The sequence below is a fragment of the Acanthochromis polyacanthus genome, chromosome 21 (genome assembly GCF_021347895.1).
Source record: "Acanthochromis polyacanthus isolate Apoly-LR-REF ecotype Palm Island chromosome 21, KAUST_Apoly_ChrSc, whole genome shotgun sequence".
Taxonomy (NCBI): domain Eukaryota; kingdom Metazoa; phylum Chordata; class Actinopteri; family Pomacentridae; genus Acanthochromis; species Acanthochromis polyacanthus.
Genome location: NC_067133.1, coordinates 9339995 through 9360535, shown reverse-complemented (window position 1 = coordinate 9360535; position 20541 = coordinate 9339995). Strand labels below are relative to the sequence as shown.

Below are 20541 nucleotides of genomic sequence, written 5' to 3'. Positions count from 1 at the left end.
TACCATAATTTTTCAGTCGCACATGGTAAAACAAGATATTACCGTTATGAATACAGGACAAAAACAGTTTTGACATTCTGTTTTTCTTTTTTTACAGTCAACATGTCAATTAATTGGCTTTTTCTGGGATTTTATTGGTCATCTGTAATTTAATATAACAGATTTTTTACAGTGTATGCAAAATTAAAAATTAACTTTTTAGGTTTACTGTATTACAAATATAGGCCCCACAGTGAAAACAAAAATCTTTTCATTACTGAGATTCAAATAAGATTTTTTTCCCCAATGCTTCAGATGTCCACTTTTATTTATGATTAGACTTCGTCCTCCACAGCATGGAAGATATTGAATTTCTGCAGAGATGTTCTATCATTCTTCAGAGACTATTTTTTCAGCTGTTTTTTGTTGGAGGGGTTGTGTTGATCTGCCTTTCTCTATAAAATACCGCAAAGTTGTTTTGATTGGATTTAAGTCAGACACGTACTTGTCCAGGTCGTAATTTCTTTTCGGAAACTCTTCAGTGATTTAGTACTTTGGATGGTTCCCATGGTGGATTATTCCTCTTCTTCAAGTTTCTTGTCAGCCAGTATTTTGGTTGACCCACAGACATTCACCTTTTGCACTCATGCAGCCCCATATCATCACACTCCCACCTCCGTTCTTCACTGTCAGGACTATGCGTTCACTGTGGTAGTCCTGGTCAGGTTCACACCAAACAAACGACAAATTTATCTTCATCTCACCAAAGAATGTTTTCCCAACATCCATCAGGCTTCTTTTCTTGTTCTTTAGCAAAGTTTCATCTTGCAGTTTTGCTTTGAAGAATAGGCATGGTTTTCTTGGATGTCGTCCGTAGAGGTTGATGTTCTGAAGTGTCTTTCACACGTTCTGAGCTGTCAGAGAAACTCTGATTTCCATTGGTAACTCCTGGACCAAGTCTGAAGCAGCTGTCATCTGTTTTTCAGAGCTGGATTGTGAAAGCAGTTCACTGTCTGTGGAGTCATTTTAGAAGGCTGATCACTTCAGCCATGATCAGTGGTACTAGGGCTCCTTCTATACCCCCTCATTACCGCTGACACTGTGTTTCCACTGATTTTCAGTTGCTCACTGATCCTCTTGTGTTCTTTTCCATCTTTTTCAAGTGTCATAGTCAGATTTTTAAGTTACTTCGCTGTCGGGACTATGCCTTTACTGCATAGTTTTAGTGTTTACAGCTCATTCTGTAGACATGTTCATGCATTTAGACTGATTGGAAATTATGAGTGGACTGAAATGCTTTGTTTCCTTGTTTTTGAAGGTCTGTTTAGATTTACCAGCTTTAAGTTCTAATTAAGGAGCCCAAATTGATTTGTTAATTGAACTTGTTTTCTTAAACCAATTGCCCAAAACTCCAATATGTATATAAAAAATAAATCCACAAATTTGAGAATGTGGAACCAGAAATGTTTTGACATTTTGCATTGACTAGATGGAATTATTAAGGAGGTGTAAAAATGACTAATCACTTTAACACCTTTTACACATTTATCTCATGGCATTCAGAGATGAAACACAAAAAAAAGTATATTAAAATATTATTTAATTAGGAGGAACTTATAACAATCACCCACTGTGGCATAAGAAAAGCTACATGTCACCTTCCTTATATCACAGCACAGACTCATTCAGCTTTTATTAAATAGGAATGGAACACAAACAATGTAGAAAAGTCTTTAAGAGGCTGATGACGGATTGTAAAACAGTTTCAGAAAGGCTGATGGCAGCCAAGACGGAATTCGTCAATCTCCGATCTGGATCAACACGACGGATAAGTTCCTGAAATGTCCTGCTTAAATACTGTCGGGAAAGTTTTGTCATTCTGCAACCTCTCCGGTGTCCCACTTAGTTTTGGGTTCCTGCCACCATTCGGCCAAGAAGGACTCCTCATAGTCGCCCATTCCTTCAAACTCGGCGTCCGGATGTTCCGAGTGAGAGCTGGCAGCTTCTTCTGGACTCACCACGTCCTGAAATGCAAAAGAAAACACACAGAAATCAAATGTTTTATTGAGATACTTGCACTCTGAGTGACAGAACTGAACTGATTCTGTGCAGCCTGTAATCCAGACGTCCTCCTCCCCCTTCAGGTCCAGCAGTGTGTTCAGCTGGGAGGGGCTGACCTGAGCTAAATGAATGTGGCCGACACCTCCGAGCCACATACCACAAGCTGCTGCCGGAAAACAGAACCCTCCTCCACCCCGACATCTTTCATCCTTTTTTCTTTATTCTGCTTTCCTATTCCCGGACTTCAGCTGCAGCTCGCATTAAATCTGCACCACCAGAGTAAATCTTCATACACCTCAAAGTGTTTTCAAATCAAAGAACTCCAGCTTCATCGGGTCCTTACAATGCTGTTGTGCAGCATTTAAGTGTAATTTCATCTTGTCTAGTCATGCACAGAGTTAAGGCTTTATCTTCTGAGGTTTTGAAACGTCTGGATCTGAAACATCTGCCGCCACCCGAGCACAGTGCAGGAATTTTGTTTGTGCCGTTCAAAGAAATGTCAGGGATTCATACCTGTGAAAGCTTCCACAGATTATGATCAGCAAAGTTAGACAGCATTGCCTGGACTGAGTAAAAAAAAAAAAAGCAAGGTAATGCTGTTTTAGGAAATGAAGGCGGCATTATATATAATATTGCACAGTACATTTACTGAATTTCCTTGAATATTTCGATTTTATGCTACTTTATGCTTGCAAATATTGTACTTTCCATTCGACTGCATTTAGACGGCAGCCTTCTTAAGCTGCAGATTTTAAACAATCAATAAAAAAGCTGGTAACAAGCTTTTAAAATGCAACACAAAGTTAAAGATTAAAGCCTCAAACCGCAAAATCAGCTGGCGGTTTTAAAAGGAATGTTGCCCTTTAAAAATCTGCCAAAGTTACATCATTTATCAGAGTCAGAAACTGTAAAAACACAAAGAATTGTCAGATTTTATGCTTTCTGACATTCCTTGAACTACTCCTCTGTGACTTCAAGAAAATTTATTTCAAATCACTAAAATTACACAGTAAACCAAGTGACTGAAAAAAGTGTTAATTTACATGCTGACTGTGCAAAAAAACAGGCTAAAAACTGTAAATTTTGCAATTTTATTTTTTCTTTAACATTAATTCCTATATGTGACTGTAAAATTACAGTTTTATCGTATTGAAATCAACTAAAAATACCTGTATATTCTACATATTTGCCGTATTTTCACCATATTTGCATTTTTAAAACATAATATTAAACAGTTTTAACATGTTTTTACTGCACTATTGCTGCCAGATTTTTTATCAATTTTGGGGATTCTTTTTATAGTGTAACCATGAAACACTTAGAATGTTGCAGCGGCACGCTAGGACCAGTGTATTTTCTGCTAAGGGATTGATTTTCCTGCTTAAAATTGACTTTTGGTGGGCGACAGTGCACAACAATAACATCAGTTTAGATGCAATAAAAAGCCATGAGTCCATGTTACTTTCATTTATAGAAAACTTTGTGTTTTCCTGTGATTTCTGACCATTTGATTAACAGCAATGTCAGTAATGCCTGAGTAAATGAAACCTTAATTTTAAAAAAAAAGGTCAAAACTGGCCAAAATATCTATGCAGGGTGCAAAAAATAGCTCTATGTATTGACAACCCCGTAAAGGAGACCAGACAGCACCTTTTATTAGCATTTAAAGAGTTCAACCAGCTTTTATTATGGGTCATTTCACTCAGTTAGGGAGCTTCTAACACCAATAAAACTATTAATCAGCAACCACTGACTCAGGAAAAAGTAGCTTTTCTGACGATATAATGCAATAAAACCATGTTGACATCATTACTGTCTGTATAAAGAGACTAAATGTTGGACGTCATTTAGCTTCAAAAGTGGAAAATGTACCTCATCCTCTGTTTGTAGGTAGTTCAGTGCAAACTCCAGCATCTCCTTCTGTTTGGTCGTCTGGTTAAAATACCTCAGAGCCTCCTGAAAAATAAAAATTAAAAAAAGGACAAGTCATGTTGACTCAGCAGCACCAGGTGAGAACAAAAAAACCAACACTTTTATGACGTTGTGCAAAGCGACAAATTTCGTCTGTTTTCTTTCTCCTTCCTCTCATTTTGGAGCCCTTGAGGTTTTTACAGTTTTTACAGCTTTCACCAAACCTTTTTGAAAACTGGGGCAGCGTTACGAGGCAAAACAACTTTATGGAGCTCTGCATAAAAAAGAACGGCGACACCACAGCTGCAGCCGAATCAGAAAGGACGGGAAAACAAGTCTGTCTTTACACCACTATATGAGTTCCTAATTACCGCCCTGAGATCGTGTTAACGTTCGCGCCAAGACCACTTTATGAAACCATCGCCCTGCTTCTCTGCAGTATAGCTGGTGTGAACTTTGTCGAGACTTTCTGTTGCCTCTAAATACTGCAGTTTCTGGTTCAGCCTCCACAGTCCTCTAGCAAAAGTCTTCTTGGACTTACAGGCCGAGGCTGGAAGTCCACTTCCTTGAGGCCCCACTGCTCCCGGTAGAAGCGATAATATGCCACGTTTTGGTTCATCACCTGGTCTTTGGGGTCGAACAGCATGTAACTGGCTGCACAGGGAGCAGCCATCTTTACGTCATTTACTAAAAAAAAAAAAACACAAAATGATTAAAACAGCACCATACAGATAAAATGCTGCAAAACGAACAGGTTAAAGTTCTCACATTTATAATAGGAAAACTGGAGGTAGTGATACATGGTGGCTACAAACTTCTCCACAAAGAAGCCTCCGACGCTGGGTGTCAGGTTGTCCTCACATTTCACTTTACATTTCAGCACATTGGTGTAGAGATCTGAGGGAAACAGGCAAAAAAAAATGTTATTTATTAGTCAATACCACGTTGGAGGCATCCATTCTTGAGGTTGACATGGTTGTTTGGATTCCTTCGCTGTTCTATTGTCTAAATTAACTGATATCTTGGTAGAATTTCCTACAAAATATTAGAAATGGCATCTATCCATTCTCTTCTGTTTATCCAGAGTGGGGTTGCAGTGGTGGCAGGCTAAAGCAGGAAATACCAGACATTTATCACACCAGCAATGTTTTTCAGTTCAATTCTTCCTGATGTGTTCCTAGGCCAGATGAGATATGTAATCCCTACAGAGAGTTCCAGAGCTTTCATATTTGCCCTGGAAACCGACAAAACAAGGTGTCCAAACTGGCACTTTGGGACACGAAGGTGCTAAGTCTATCCACCCTATGGGAAAAAAAATCCTTTTGACCGCTGATATCTAGTTTTTTTTGGTCACTACCAAATAAAGTTCATAGCCATAGATGAGGGTTCTACATAGATCAACTGGTAAATCACTAACTTCATCTTCCCTCTACACCACAACAGTCTGGTACAACATCCAGATTACTACCGACCCTGCACCAAGCCATCTGTCCATCCCATGCTTCATTTTCCCTGTTGTCACTCAAACATAAGATTTTTGAGATACTTAAACTCTTGTTCTTGGGGCAACTACTCACACGAATCAAAGACCAAACAAATCCACGGGTTTCTGGCAGAAAACCTCAGACTTGGGGTTTTGGACTCTCATTCAGTTGCCTGAATACATCCCAAAGCCAACAGAGCCATGACTTCAGAAAAAAGTGGGACACTGAAATTCCCAAACCAGACACCGTCCTCCTCACCCCTCCTACAACTTGGGAACCTATCTATGATGGTCCAAAACAGCATCAAAGACAAAGGCAAACTCTGAACGACTCCAACACTGCTCTCATTTTGGTTGTCCAAGAACTAGATAACTCCCAATACCCCAGTACTCCAGCAGGCTGTCTCCAAATCCATAAAATGTATTTAGACTTAGTGGTCAACCCTCATTAACCATTCAGCAACTCCACAAGGGTTGCATGCCCAGGACAGACTCTGGACTGCTCCTTAATCTAAGGTTCGACAGTTGATTAACCCGTTGCGCTTCAGTGTCCCGCCTGCGGTACACTTTGAGATCTGCATAAGCAATTTGCTAAATGTCTGAAACTGCAAACGCGATTATACAAACACTATACGCCGATGGAAAGCTTAGATTCTCATGAATCCGCCGGTATAAACCACTTTCAGATGTGATTACCACAGCGGGTAATATAAACACATTTGTCCGACAAACAACGAATATCCATCCATCCGTTCTCTATACACGGCTTCAACGTACACAGCGCGACTCACATTTCCGGGTTCATTGTTACACACAGATGAAAATATTCCGCAAAAAACGGCCATAATCCAACCTTGGACATCCAGACGAAACAAGCCAGTAAAATATTTTGTCCAAAACATGTCTTGAAGTCAGTATATAATCCACGAATCGGTCGTTTTCGAGGAAATGCACCTCGCGATGCGCGTCCAATATTCCCTGTATTTCTCGTCATATTTTTATTTACAAATAGAATATTAGCGATTTTTTGTACTGAAAACGGCTGGAATTGACTGATGCTTAAAGGGCTAAAGCACCTCTTCCAGCACTCAGGAATAAACATTCCCGGTGAGTTTGTACAGTCTGATACTTTAATAACCACCATCCCTTTCTGCCTCTCCACAGGCACCATCCAAGAGACAAGTCAACCAAAACACCCTTACAGAGCCTTCAAATCTGAGAAAGTTCCTTGACCAACTCAGCAACTGTTGGGGACGATAAAGGTGAGACTTCAACCAAATCTTCAGATTTCAACCACATTATCATGATCTGATGTCATCTGAAGGTCTTGATATCTGGTTGCACGCTTTGAGATAAACCATATGTGAAAGAAATATGAACTCTAGACGATGCTTTCTTCTAAGTATTGTCTGACAGTTTATTATTAATCAGTTGTGCATGTATTTGTGGTCTTTAATTCACTTTTTAAGTAGTCAGAATGAGAAGATAAACATCCGCTTTGGTCAGAATCTAAGACTTTGTTGGGTCCTCAGTGCATAATGTTGCAGGGTCTTCACCTTAATTCTGAAACTTGGGTAAATCTGTGACGCCAAGTTTTGCAACTTGACGAGATGATGAGATTGATGAAACTTGAGTACGTAAACTACAGCTGATTAGCTTAGCTTAGCATAAGGACTCAAAGCATCCGTTCTTACCTGCCAGGGTTGGATAGAAGTCTTTGTACTCTAAGATCTCGTAGGAACCTTCGCAGCCGGCCAAGCAGAGGCTGTATATTTCAAAGTACTGTGTTATGGCCTGCTCCATGTTCCTGGCACTGCTGCTGAAGTCTCCATTGTTATAGAGGGTCACACTTTTCAGGAAAACACTCTGGAGAGCAAAGACGTGTTATAATAATGGGAGAGGTAATGTTTTATTGGCACACTGTAGTAAAGCTGAGCGATGAACCTCATACGGCTGCTCCTCGTGGTCGATCAGATACTCCTCCACGTCGAACACCGTCTTGTAGTAGTTCATGTTCTTGGATAAATAGGGATCATTGGGGTTCTTCTTCAGGAAGGTGTGAGCCGCTGCTATTGCTTTCTCCACATTGTTAAGCTGAGGAAGAAAACACATTTATTGGATAAACAGGATGGTATTTTTAAGAGTTGTGCTTAGAAATTAGGTTATAATGACTGTCAAAGTCGGACAAAGCATCTTCAAACTACCCGCAAAGTACATTTACTCAACTACTTAACTACAATTCTTGGGCATTTGTGCTCAAATTTTTTTTTCTACTTTTTACTTAAACTCTAGCACATTTCAAAGAAAAAATATTGTATTTTTGTTTTTACTCTACTACACGGTTACTACAATTTTGAAATATTTTTAAAAGGAAAAAAAGTACAAATTCTCTGACTTCATCTTTTTAAATGTGAATATTTTGTGTTTTCTTTCCTCCTCTATGACAGTAAACTGAATATCTTCAGGTTGTGGACAAAACATTTGTAATCTTGACATTTTTCACCATTTTTTGACTTGCTAAAGAACAAGCTGAGCAATTTATATCTATATATCTGACAGACCAATCTGCAATGAAAATGATCTTTAATTACAGCTGTATTGCACAATTTTTAGTTTTTATTACTGGTAAAATATACTGATGATGCTGCTTTTTAGCTGGTTTCAAGGAATCTGCTTCTGCAAAGATGTTTAATGTTTTTCCTGAAATGAGTTGTTTATATGCATTTATCACATCTTTACATTTATTACATCTGAAATGACTAATTCACTCATAAGTTGATGGAAAGAAAACTAAACAAGAACTATTATGATTATTGATTTGAGGAATAATTGATTTGATTTGTGACTTTCTTAGGGAAAAAAGTGTAAATTCTCTGATTCCAGCTTTCTAAATCCTAATATATTCCTGGTTTCTTCCGTCTTCTATTACAGTAAACTGAATATGTTTGACTTGTGCACAAAGTAATAATTTAAGGACGGCATCTTAAGATTTTGGAAACAATGAGCGACATTTTTCACCATTTTCTGACATTTTATCGATCAAATAATTGATTTATTATTGAGAAAATACACTTAGTAGAATCAGTCCACAACAAAATCTAACCTTAAAGTACAGTTTGCTGTTAAAATCTGCATATTTTTACCTAAATAAGGTTTCGACTGTAGGACTTTACCTTGTAATTGAGTATTTGTATGTTGTAGTGTGTCTACATTTACATAAGGATATGAATATTTCTTCCAGCACTGCACAAAAGGTTTTGGATGTGCATGATTTATAGCCTTTTGGTATATAAGGGGTATTCTTGGCAATGAACAAGAACATCTCCTTTAAGAGTTCACATTGTATTACTCATATATCTAAAAAGCCACGCTCTAGATTTGGTGAAAACACAGATACTGAGTCATGGAAGTCCTGAGCTTTGATCTGCATCTTTAACTTCTATTTATTTTCTAATGGATCCCAGCAGTCAGAGTTAAAGGGACTCTGGTGTTTGCTGGATCAGCTGCACATTAACTAACACAAATAAACGCGATTTTAAGCACTAATCTGAGCCCACAAAGCTCAGTATTTCTGCTGTATTTCTGGACCTGTGACCGTCTCCATCACTGTCTGGCGCAGAAGAGCAGGGGGATTGTTTTCGGAGGGGGGAACACTGGAAGAGACGTGGCACATGCTCAACTGCTGCTCGGTCGGCAGGAGGGCGCAACAAAGCAGCAGGGAAACTCTCCAGCTCGGAGTTTCCTCTCTGTGAGTCAAACCGAGGCAGTCTGGATGACGGAACCGACCACAAACACTTTGGTGGAGCGGCTGCACCTTTTACGCACCGTTTGTCTGCTAAATTCACTCAGAGGGTTTGCGCAAACTGAAGGAAATCCGTGCAGTGAAATAAGTTTATGATACACATCTGTGAATGTGGAAGTCTGTGAGTGTGTGGACTTCAAAGCTACTTGGGCCCATTTTGGATCCTCACCTGGTAATACGCATACTGGATGTACCGATACGGAATCCGTTTCTCGAAGGTTTCCAGTAAATCCCTGCGCGGATACTTGAGGTTGAACACTGGAAAGTCCGCCTTGCACTTCTTGAGGCAAGCAGCCCTCAGCAGGATGTGGCGCACGACGCGCAGAGTGCTGTCCGGGAACACAGTGTCGTTGTCGCGGCTCACGGAGCTGCAGTTGCGGCTGCAGAACGCCTCACTGTCCCGCAGCAGCCGATGGAGCCGCAGGCTGAGCTCCAGGAACTTGACGCTCTCCGCCCAGTTCTTCGCCGCGTACTGATCCAGCGCGTAACTGTACGCCGAGTCCAGCGGCATGATGTCCTTCTGGGGGAAACTTCTGAAGCTGTACTTCTCATACTGAGCCTCCGCCGGGCCGGAGAGGAGGAGGATGGCGAGGAGGAGCAGGAGGAAGGCCGGACACAAGCTTCTGAGGAGCAGCATCACCTCCGCCGGCTGCAGTCTGTCCGTGTTTTGAATGGATCCGCAGAGTTCCTCCTTCTTTAGCAGGGTTTGCTCATGTATGACTGCACGTAGACTCAAGATCTTCAGAGCTGGACGCTGAGAGAACAGACTCCTGCGCCAGGCCTTCAAAATAAAAGCCTCATTAGCTCCACGGTGGGGAGATTGGCATTGTTACGGCACCAAAAGGGAAAACACTGAAGAAATAACAGTATAAAAACAAAACAAAAAGTACACATAGGTACACCTAATTACATATCAAAATCCCTCTTGATGTAGAACTAGTTTAATATAATTGTGGAGCTGATATTTATGATTGCAGATAAGAAATGGCAACTTTATTCATTTCTTCTTTGTCAAACATGTAAAAACTGTTCCAGACAAGTGTTGATGCAGATTTCAGGAAGTGAATATCAACCTCCTTATATAAACATTAAAGAAACAAAAAACTGCTAGATTACAAAAGCTAACCCATAGATGATGACATATTTGAAAGCAAAAGAGAATCAATGTGACATTTCCACCATAAATTGATGCCGAAAAAGAACAAAGATGGTGCAAATAAAAACATTAATCAGAATGCAGAAAATGAAGTGTTTAGTGCTCAATATTTCCTACAGCAAGACCACTGGATCCTTAATTATAAATAAAGTATTATCTGACATCCTACAAAGCTATAGTAGAGATTCTTACAGCAGTCTCACATTGTTTTCTGTAGAATCATGCAACTTGACTTCATGTTTTCTAACTGTTGTTTGTTACATTAACAGCGAGAAAACACAATGCAGCTCTACAGGTCTTCCATTTACAACTTTTTTTTTTTTTTTTTTTTTTACCACAAAGTGATGCAGAAAAGGGAAAATTTGGCATATAAAAATTCACCACATGGTAGAAAATGAAGCACAGACCCTTAATAATAAATAAAGAATCACGAATAAAGTATTTCCTGACATATTTAGCAAGAACAGAATTGATTATGGTAGTAAAAATTAATTAGAAAATAGGAAATGACGTGTTTATTGCTAAAAATGTCTCTAATGTTTAAACCAAACCTCTGCTGTTTGCAGCTCTTGACATTTACTGTGAAGACAGAGCTCCTTACTTCCAGGATAAATGCTGATATTTGTGGTTTGCTTCATGCAGACGTCACAGTGAGTTTGGACCTCAGGAGAGAAAGTTTCCTTCAGTGCTTCCCTGAATCATAACATCCAAGACAGACCAAAATTTATCATCAGCAGGGGTTTTATTGTCATATTTCTATTATAAAAAGTGATCAACTGTGCTTCAAAGTCTCAAATTGTCCTATTAATTGTCTTAAAAGTTGGTTTTAGTTTCTGCCTCCATTCTCAGCAGGCTGACAAGCTGAGACTTGGACTGCAGAGCTGAAAAATCCAGACATGACACATCACTTCTGGGCAAGCACAGCTCTGAGTCTGCAGAATGTTTCAGGCTGCAGGAAGTGAAGGTAATCAGGACTCAGAGGAAGAAACTTTACTGCTTCAGACAGTTTTCTTCAGACAAGAGCTGTTTAAGCTAAACCGTGACACCAAATGATAACTTCACATTATGGAGTTATAATTTTGGGATCTTCCATGTGTGTGAAATCAGGGGGTAGGACTCTGGTCAGGCGTTACACGTTTGCAGAATTCCATTAAAAAGTGGGCGGAGGCCTCCAGGGTCACTCCTCCTCCTTCATCCTCCTCCTCCTTATCCTCCTGAGGTTCCCTGCAGCTGCAAGACAGAAAAGTAAGAAAGAAAGAGGTGGGGGAAGACTGGAAGACTGCTCTTATCAAAGTAAGAGCACAAAATCAAAGTGTTTCCAGTTGTTCAAATGAACTGAATTTCTCAGACCGCTGCTTTGACCTCAAAGTGTTTGGAATCATTTTAGTGGAGGTTTTTAATTTTGGTAAACTTTGTGAAATATATTGTTGCACACAATTTGAAGTAATACACTTGAAATTAAAATATTGCATATTAAGTACTAATATTACATATTATACTGAAATAATCCACAAATATTGCACAGGAAATGAAATGTTGCACATGAAATGGAAAAATTGCACATTAAATTCTGTACATGAAATTAAAATGTTGCAAATAATAAATAATGAAATATTTCACCATAAATATTGCAAATGATAATATGTTGCACAAGAAATTAAATATTGCACAAACAGTTCTGAAAAAGTGCACATGAATTTGAAATAATACACACAGAGTTGGAATACTGCACATGCAATTCAAACATTGCACATTCAATTTTAATATTACACATTATAATGAAATATTGCACACTAAATATTGCACGGCTATGATGTATTACACATGGAATTTATTTAATATTGCAAAGCAAATGAAAAATTGTACATAATAATGAAAAACTGAACAGGAAATGAAATGTTGCACATGAATTTGAAAATTTGCACATTAAATTCTCCACATGAATTTGAAATAATACACATGGAATTGAAATACTGTGCAGGAAATGTTGCACATTCAATATTGCACATAAAATCTAAATATTGCACACAGATTTGAAATGCTACACATGAAGTCCATATATAGCAAGTTAAATATTAGTGCACATGAAATTTAAACGTTGTACACCAAATATTTCAGAATCGAGTACTGAATACGATGTTCAGAGTGAAAACTCTTATTTTGAAACCGGATGTAGCTGTCTTCATTGCAGCAGCTTGGCTCTCGGACTTGTTGCGGTAAATTTCTCTCCGGCTGTGGCTCACTGACCCACATCACCACGCCGACAGTCAGTTCTGATTACCTTCTGCAGGTTTCAATCCCCGGACTGGACCTGAACATGTTTTTTCTTCTTCTTTTCGTAGTTTCTGCGACCGGAAGTCCCGGACTTTTAGTGGACGTTGTCGTGGACCGGTACGAGATTCCGAAAGTTTGTCCCCGAGAGGTTCAGACTGAGGACTTTATCCGGTACCACTTTAACGGGACCTTCCACGAAGACGGTAAAAAGTTTGACTCCAGGTGAAGTTTTATCAAAGCATACCGTGTAATGTCCGTTAAATAGGTTTACACGAGCTAACTGATGCTAATTGTTTGTACTGAACCGTTAGCTTAAAAACCAGCTAGCTTCTGTAACATGCATTTAACGTTAATGTTTCATGTCAGCTCTGATATAAATCATGTTTTCTGTGTAAAATGTAGGAAAAAACTTGTCCCCTAACAGATAATTTAGTGGAGCTGTGAAAACGACTGCAGACGTGTCATTAAGTCAGTGTAATGAAGTACATCACAGTTTAAATACCTGCTGTCACCTCAGGCTCTATCACTGCTGTTTATGGTTGAAAGGGGGGGAAGAAAAAAAAACATTTAAACTGTTAAAAGTGATCATTACCATCTGTACCACAGTATCTTACTGTCAGTTCTCACTTGTTTATTTAATTTACAGAAAGAAGAAACCTTTTGGTGAAATAAAAATTCACTGTAAATCAAAATTTTGCATAGGGTTTGATAGTATTGTATACATGGCATTTTCAGTAAAAATGAAAAAAGAACTTCACAAAAACTGTTAAAATTCATCATTTATATCTTTAACACAATGTCCAACTGTCTTTTATCGATTACTTATTTATGTTACAGCAAGAACAAACTTGTCGCTCAAATGAAAAGTCACTATAAATCAAAATTTGTCAGGTCTTTGAATAGTTTAGGGCTTAGTAGTATTTATGCAAAAATGAGAAGCTTCATTAATAAAAAATAAATAAATAGTTTAAATGACTATAAATAATTCTGGATGTGGCATTTTCAGTAGAAATGTAAATAAACAACAATAAAAACTGTTAAAACCCATCATTACCATCTCTAACGTAATGTATGTTTGTCTTTTGTCACTTGTTCATTTAATTTACAGCAAGAAGTAACGCTTTGGTGAAATAATAGATCACGATAAATCAAAATTTTGCATGCATATGGTCAGTTTATGGCTCAATAGTACTCATGTAGAATGGATTAGAGGTTTTTCTTTTAATTTAAGGGGTATAAATTTTCATTTTCAGTTAAAAAAAAAACAGAAACTGTTAAAATCCATTATTAACATCTCTCACACAATGTCTTACTGTCTTGTCTTACATGTTTTTTGTCTTTAAGTAATTCAGGGTTTAGTAGTATTTATGGAAAAATGTTTTAGAAGCTTGATTAACAAAAAGATAAATAAAAATAGTTTAAATGGGTATAAGTAATTCTGGGCATGGCATTTCAGTAGAATTGTAACTACCTTTTATCACTCGTCTATTTAATTTGATCAATTTAGCATTTCTGTATCAGTCCATGGTGGAAATATCTTTATTTATACACAGTTTGCGGCTTAACTGTAGTCTTTCTATGTTTAAAGTGGAAAATATTATATATTAAAATGTGTATATTACATAGCTAATCATAGCAGTAATACAAATGTCTTTCCTCAGGTCACAACTCACGAGATTTCCTTTCTTTCCCGTCTGTGCAGTCATGACCGAGGTAAAGCCTTCATCAGCCAGGTGGGTTTGGGTCGACTCATCACTGGGATGGATCGAGGTCTTCAGGGGATGTGTGTCAACGAGCGCCGGAGGATCATCGTCCCTCCACACCTGGCTTACGGGAGCATCGGAACAGGTGGAGAGCCAACAGCAGTGCAGTAAATTTTACATTTTATCAAATATCAGTCGATGTTAATCTGTGCTGCTTGTGCTCTGACAGGTGGAGTGATTCCTCCTGACGCTGTGTTGGTCTACGACGTCCTCCTGCTGGACATCTGGAACGCTGACGACAAAGTCCAGATCCGAACGCTCAGCAGACCCGCAGCCTGCAACCGAACCACGGCGGCGTCAGATTTTATCCGGTATCACTACAACGGCACGCTGCTGTCCGGTGAAGCTTTTGATTCCAGGTGAGACGCTGCTCTGTCTAGTGCACGAACTCAGAATAACCCCATGTTTGTTTTCGTGCTTTTTAACGACTTTAACTTGTGTTTGGTTCAGCCACTCGAGGAATTTGACCTACGACACCTACCTGGGGAAGGGACACCTCATCAAAGGCTTGGACGAGGGCCTTCTGGGGATGTGTGTTAGAGAGACACGGGTCGTCATTGTCCCGCCTTTCCTGGCTTATGGAGAGAGCGGCTCAGGTATGGATTTATACTCTAGACAGCCTTAACCTTCCTGTTGATATACTTGAAAAATCTAACTTGCAAAGAATGATTTTAGAGGCCAAAATATCCTTAAAGCCCTGAATTTGTTTGCTCTGCTTCAATTATTAGACAAAATATTAATATGACGTGTTTCTGTCACTAAATATTGACTTCTTTATTACCGCTCTAAATCCTAAAACCTGCAAGTGGACATGAAAGTCACGTTTTCTTTAAAAAAAATCACCAAAATCACACCAAATATCACAGCCAGAAACTGTAAAAAAAAAAAAACAGAAGGAATCATTGCATTTTCAACTTTTTGACAGTATTTGAGCTGCTTATTTGAGGAAAACCTAAGCAAGTCGAAGCTTAAAATTGTGATACTTTGTGAAAATATCTTAATTCTATGTGTCTTATTTTGAAATTTGTCAGTCATAAACTGTTTGCTCAAAATTTTGCTTCTTGACTCAACCAAGAAAGCCCATCAGCAGATTTTAAAGGCTTATCATCTTCAAAGAAATAATAAAAATCACCAAAATTACATAGCTGGAAGCTGAAAAAAAAAAAAATCTGATTTTCAACGTTCTTAAGGTTGTTGATGACATCATGTGTGGTTAACAGTTTTGTTAGGAAATTAGAAAACTATAAGCTTAAAATCATATGTCATCAAAATCACTTCATTCTACATGTATTATTTTTACAAATCATTCAATATAAGCAGTTTGCAGTAACCAGATTCTCTAAAAAAAAAAAAGAATTCCTGGCTTCTCAAAGCAATCATTAACAGTCATGTGATAAAAATTCAGGGACTTCTCGACTGAACTGCAGGCCGTGTTTGCACAGAGCACATAACAGAAAAGCATGGAAACGAAAAATGTTAGCACTAAAATATCAGTTACACAGATATCACATAATCTGTCATTCCTACCTCTAATTATTTGAGTAGAATCTGTGTGCATTGTGATATAATTTTTGGTCGTATTTTTGCATTTATTGGGTGCTAATTGTGCAACTTAAACAGCAACATTCGTGTGATTTTAGCAGAATAACTTTACTAAACTATTAAACCTGCCAGATGAATGTCCAAATGTGGCTTTAGCATCTTTTCCATCGATCATTCTGTATCTTTTGCAGCCATGTGAGAGCAAAATCTACTTGTGTTCAGGTGCTCGAGACTAAACTTCTTCTCAAATTGATTCCTGTTTGCCTTCTGGGTGCTGTTAGTTTCCAGCAGAATCTAGTTATTATGCTGTAGCACTGAAAAGAAAAGGAACGTATGCAGTGATGTGTAAGGACTGTAAATGTCATACGAATCTCTGCAAGGAGCTGCAAGTTGGAAATTCCAAAAAAATTAACCCGAGAGGTCAAAAGCAAATGTTAGAACTTAGAAAAATAGCGTGTAAAGTATACAGGCTTGTATGGACCTGCAAAGTATTACAGTAATGCTGCAGTACTTTGACAATTTGTAGCTTTGCTTGTTGACTTTCCGACTGGGAGTTTGGTATCAGTTTGGTCTCTCATCACTGGGTAAACTGGTCTGGTTCGAGTTGAGGTGTTGTGTAGCTGGTGTGGAGCGATAAATTGTGTTTTTATCAAGATTGCAAAATGAACGTGCCCGATAAACGCATGGAAAAAAAAAACTTTATGAAATCAGATGAAGCACAAGCTGCCTTTACCTTATCTGATGCCATTTTGGGGGCAATTGTGAGGTTATTTAGCACAGTGACAGGGAGGTAGTAGTGAGATAAATGTCAAAAACTGGCGAGTTCAGAAGAAAATGGTTTAAATTGAACAGGGGAGATTAAACTTCCTTTCCTTTTTTTTAAAAAATATTTCCTCAAGTTATGTCTGATTTTGCGTGTTCTGTGTGATTGGTTGAGTGTTTGAGTGCAATTTGTCCCATAAAAGCATATTGGAAATGAGTTCTTTTATTTATTCGGGGGGCGTTAAAGCTGCACAACATTGGCAAAATCTGATAGCAATATGTTGTTTTTCTGCAGTTTCTTCTCTTCTCCCAGCCTCACTAGAAAATGTCAGAGGAAAAACATGGTTCTTGCATTATTTATTGACATAGTCTCCTCTAACTTCAGTGCACTTGGTCCACTGAGGTCACTTCTTGAGCTTCCAGATACGTCATCACTTTGAAAATGGCTAAAATGCATGTGGGGATTTCAGTTTGGGAGACAAATAGAAGTCAGACGGTGCAGTTTAGGTGAATAAGGCTCACAGAGCGAGAGCTGAAAGCCACATTTGGCTGCTTCTGGAGTCCTGGAGATACAGCAGCCAGCTTCAAACTTTCCTCTTTTTTTAACATTTATCACGTTAAGCATTTGAGTTTTTGTGGGCATTCAGATAAGACTTTTTCAGTTCAGTTCAGGCTGAGAACTTTTAGAAGTCTACTCATAAATAAAACATGAGTATAACTTACCAACTAGAACAAGACGGACGTTTTCACCGCTTTGACTGTTGTACCAACTTCACGTCTCTCATTGAAGCTCCAGGCAGCTTTTTTTTCAGTCCTGCATTTTTCTCACTTGTATTATCCAGAAAAAAGGGTAGTTTGTGCAAACAGCAATTTTATAGCTAGAACTTCTCATTGTTCTCATGGATATTGAGGCTTCTAAATGAGACTTTAATAGCTGCATAATATGCCATTTGCTCTGTTTCGTATTGTGCCTTGTAGCTTTCGTAAAGTTCCTGAATTGCAACTTGAGAAAATAGATGTGTGACGGTGTTGCATACCACTTGTTAAGTAACAGGATCATGTTTTTAAAAGAGTCTTTGGTAGCTGTGTTAACTCGTCTTCTGCGAGTTAGAAGGTTCAGTGATTTCTCTCTGCTGTCTGGAACATTGCTCATGTGGTGTTTATAGTTTGATTAAAAGGTCAAACCAATCAGTTGTTGCAACAACTCGCATAGTATCTGTTTTTGGTCGACTTCAGCTCCTCTGTAGTCAAAATATTTGCATGCAACAGATGCTGTTGATCTTCCTTTTTAGTGTTTCTCTCTTGTTCTTTGCTTATTTTTGCTGTGCACATGTGGAGCCTGAATGCCAACAAACTCGGCATCTTGTAAATAAGCTTCAGCAGAAAAGTCACTGCATCAAAGAAGCCTTAAATCAGAGTAAATGATGTGTGCAGCAGACAGACTTATCTCTTAGATCAGTCATGGAAAATGACAACTATGCAAGTTTTCTTGTTGCGGCACGATGTGTTTCAGCTGATTTGCATTTCTTCCCATTGCTCTGCCTGTAATGTGACTATTGCACGCTGTGGTGTGGAAATGCATAATGTGCAGGACTAGTTTAGATGAAAATATTTTAAAGGGAGCATCAGTGGAAAATTTATTCTGTTTTTAATGCCTTGTTTGAATTTATGTCCCGTTTAATTGGCTGAGGCTTCAAGTGCAATTTGTTCCATAAAAGCATGTTTGAATAATTGATTTCTTTGTTCAGTGGGCGTTGGATATTCAGTGTTTGCGGTCTATTAAACCAGAAACACATCACAGATTTGTGATATGATACTGTGCAGGTCTTACAGTAGGTCTGCAGCCTCTACAGGGTGAAAACGAAGCCGTCTTATTTAAATTTTGACCGTCCTTGGCTGATGTTTCAGAGTTGGAGGGTGTATAAGTGTGGAGCAGTGAGTGCAGCTGCAGGACGGTCAGTAAATCCTTTCAAATTGCAGGGCTGCCTGCTTGTTAAACCTGCAGTGTTTTCTGTTCCCACACTTGCTGGAAACAGTGAAATATTGTTATTTTCTCACTTTAGAAAAGTCTGTTCCATAATCTATATTTTCTACACATGGAAGAATCAATGCTATAGCAATTGTTTTGTGAAGTGAAGTAATGCAGTTTTTCAGTGTCCATTTATAACACTCATAATCTAAGTGTTTCTTTCCTCCTATCAGGGACTATGGTTCCTCCTCAGGCCACTCTAGTGTTCGAGGTGCTATTGGTGGATGTTTTTAACCCCAAAGACAACTTGACTGTGGAGGTGAAGGAGGTTCCTGAAGGCTGCAGCCGCCGGACGGTGATTGGAGATTACATCCGCTACCACTACAACGGCACCTTCCAGGACGGAACGGCCTTTGACTCCAGGTTAAACTCCACGCTTTTACTTTTTCAGAAGCTGAAACATTACATCTAAACAATAATATTAAGATAATTTGCAATACTACTTCTAAAAAGTTGATCAATTTCAGTATCTTGTGGCATTTAATTTCATCTGCAGTATTTCATTTTTTCATTTCTCAGGTGTAATATTTTGCTTTCATTCACAGTTTTTGATGTAATGGACAACGTTTCATTTGCATCTTGTTTATCAGATGCAATATTTCATTATCATGTGTGATATTATCTCCGCATAACTGCCAGCATTACTTTTTACTTTTCTATTCTATCCGTATTATAAGATAAGATTAGGTAAACTCTATTGATTCCTCACCAGGGAAATTTACAAGTTACAGCAGCTGGATACAGATCAGGCGCTAAAGAAGCACAAGAATTACACAAAGTACAATAATAAAGGTGTCATAAAGGCAATGTACAAGGCATGATGAATTTATATGTGCACAGGTTTGGCTTGGAGGATTTCACATTTCTGTTGTTGTGGTCAAAATGGTATCATGCACATTATACGGTAATATCAGTGTAAGATTAGGTATCAAAACACTTCAGACATATTAAATGGTGGCTGACTCTCACTAACTACACTGACAGTCATTAAAAACTTTGAGACCATGTTTATCAACATAATTTTTATTTTGAAGCCCGAAACTGGATTTTCTTCATATGAATCATTTGTTTTGCATATTGGCATACAGAAACAAAAATCTAAAGTTTCAAGAACACAAAGTCACAACAGCGCGGCGCGGCGACAGAGGTGCGGTAGTGGCGGCGGCATGCGGCAGAGACGGCCCGAAAATTCGGATCTTTTCTCATTTTTAGAAAGTTCTGGCCAACATTTCCTGATGACAGATTGAACCCAGTGTAAACTGACCTTCATTGCCTTCGTTTTGTCTTCAGTTAAACTGAAGAATTCCCAAACAGCAGAGGTCTTCAGCATCTTGTCTTGTGTTTCTGCAACGAAGTGAAGCGTGACGGCGTGACGTCAGAGTCGGCAGCCACCCGGCCATTCGGGTGGTGTTTACAAACACGAATGGAGGAGCCGAAATGAGCCGAAGAACACGGCGGGATGAGCCGAAGTGGGCCGAAGGTGAAGGGAAGAGACGAATATTCGGATACCAAATTAATATCCGGATAGTGCCGTAGCGAACGAATATTCGGATATTCGGGATATTCGGGTCCAGCCCTACCTACAAGTAGAATTCTGTGTACATTTCTACCTCAAAGTTTCTATTGACTGTTAGTATATATTTGTTTTTTGGAGAAATTGAATAAAAAATTCTAAAATTCGGTTTGCTCATGTGACTTCAGTAAAGCATTGTTCTTGTATTTCTGCTCTCCTATAAGGCACTGCATTTCTTATGTCAGTTACCCGACACAAGAATTTGC

The 20541-nt window shown here is 38.7% G+C and overlaps 2 protein-coding genes across 3 annotated transcripts in view; one reads left to right on the top strand and one right to left on the bottom strand.

The window, feature by feature from the left end:
- Positions 1-1562: 1562 nt before the first annotated feature.
- p3h4 (prolyl 3-hydroxylase family member 4 (inactive)) lies at positions 1563-10036 on the bottom strand. The gene is made up of 7 exons (XM_022193603.2): positions 9406-10036; positions 7379-7528; positions 7129-7300; positions 4720-4848; positions 4493-4638; positions 3913-3996; positions 1563-2003 (listed from the first exon to the last, which is right to left on the bottom strand). The coding sequence occupies exons 1-7, from the start codon at positions 9871-9873 to the stop codon at positions 1854-1856; spliced, it is 1299 nt and encodes a 432-aa protein (XP_022049295.1). The 5' UTR covers positions 9874-10036; the 3' UTR covers positions 1563-1853.
- Positions 4860-20541, top strand: part of fkbp10a (FKBP prolyl isomerase 10a) — a 20544-nt gene continuing 4862 nt past the window's right edge. The window contains exons 1-6 of one of the 2 annotated variants that reach the window (XM_051941208.1): positions 4860-6696; positions 12735-12888; positions 14369-14514; positions 14599-14788; positions 14880-15025; positions 18936-19125. In XM_051941208.1, coding sequence (XP_051797168.1) covers positions 14427-14514; positions 14599-14788; positions 14880-15025; positions 18936-19125 — 614 coding nt within the window. In that variant the 5' untranslated portion in view covers positions 4860-6696; positions 12735-12888; positions 14369-14426. Of the gene's footprint in view, positions 6697-12601; positions 12889-14368; positions 14515-14598; positions 14789-14879; positions 15026-18935; positions 19126-20541 lie in introns of those variants that run through there. The other variant, XR_007938712.1, reaches the window with a different exon arrangement.

Coding starts and splice junctions, on each gene's coding strand:
- p3h4 (XM_022193603.2), bottom strand. CDS start 9,873: ATGCTGCTCCTCAGAAGCTTGTGTCCGGCCTTCCTCCTGCTCCTCCTC. Junction 4,639..4,719: donor CCAGTTTTCCTATTATAAAT/GTGAGAACTTTA, acceptor TTTTTTTTTTAG/TAAATGACGTAAAGATGGCT. Junction 2,004..3,912: donor ACCTACAAACAGAGGATGAG/GTACATTTTCCA, acceptor TTTGCATTTCAG/GACGTGGTGAGTCCAGAAGA.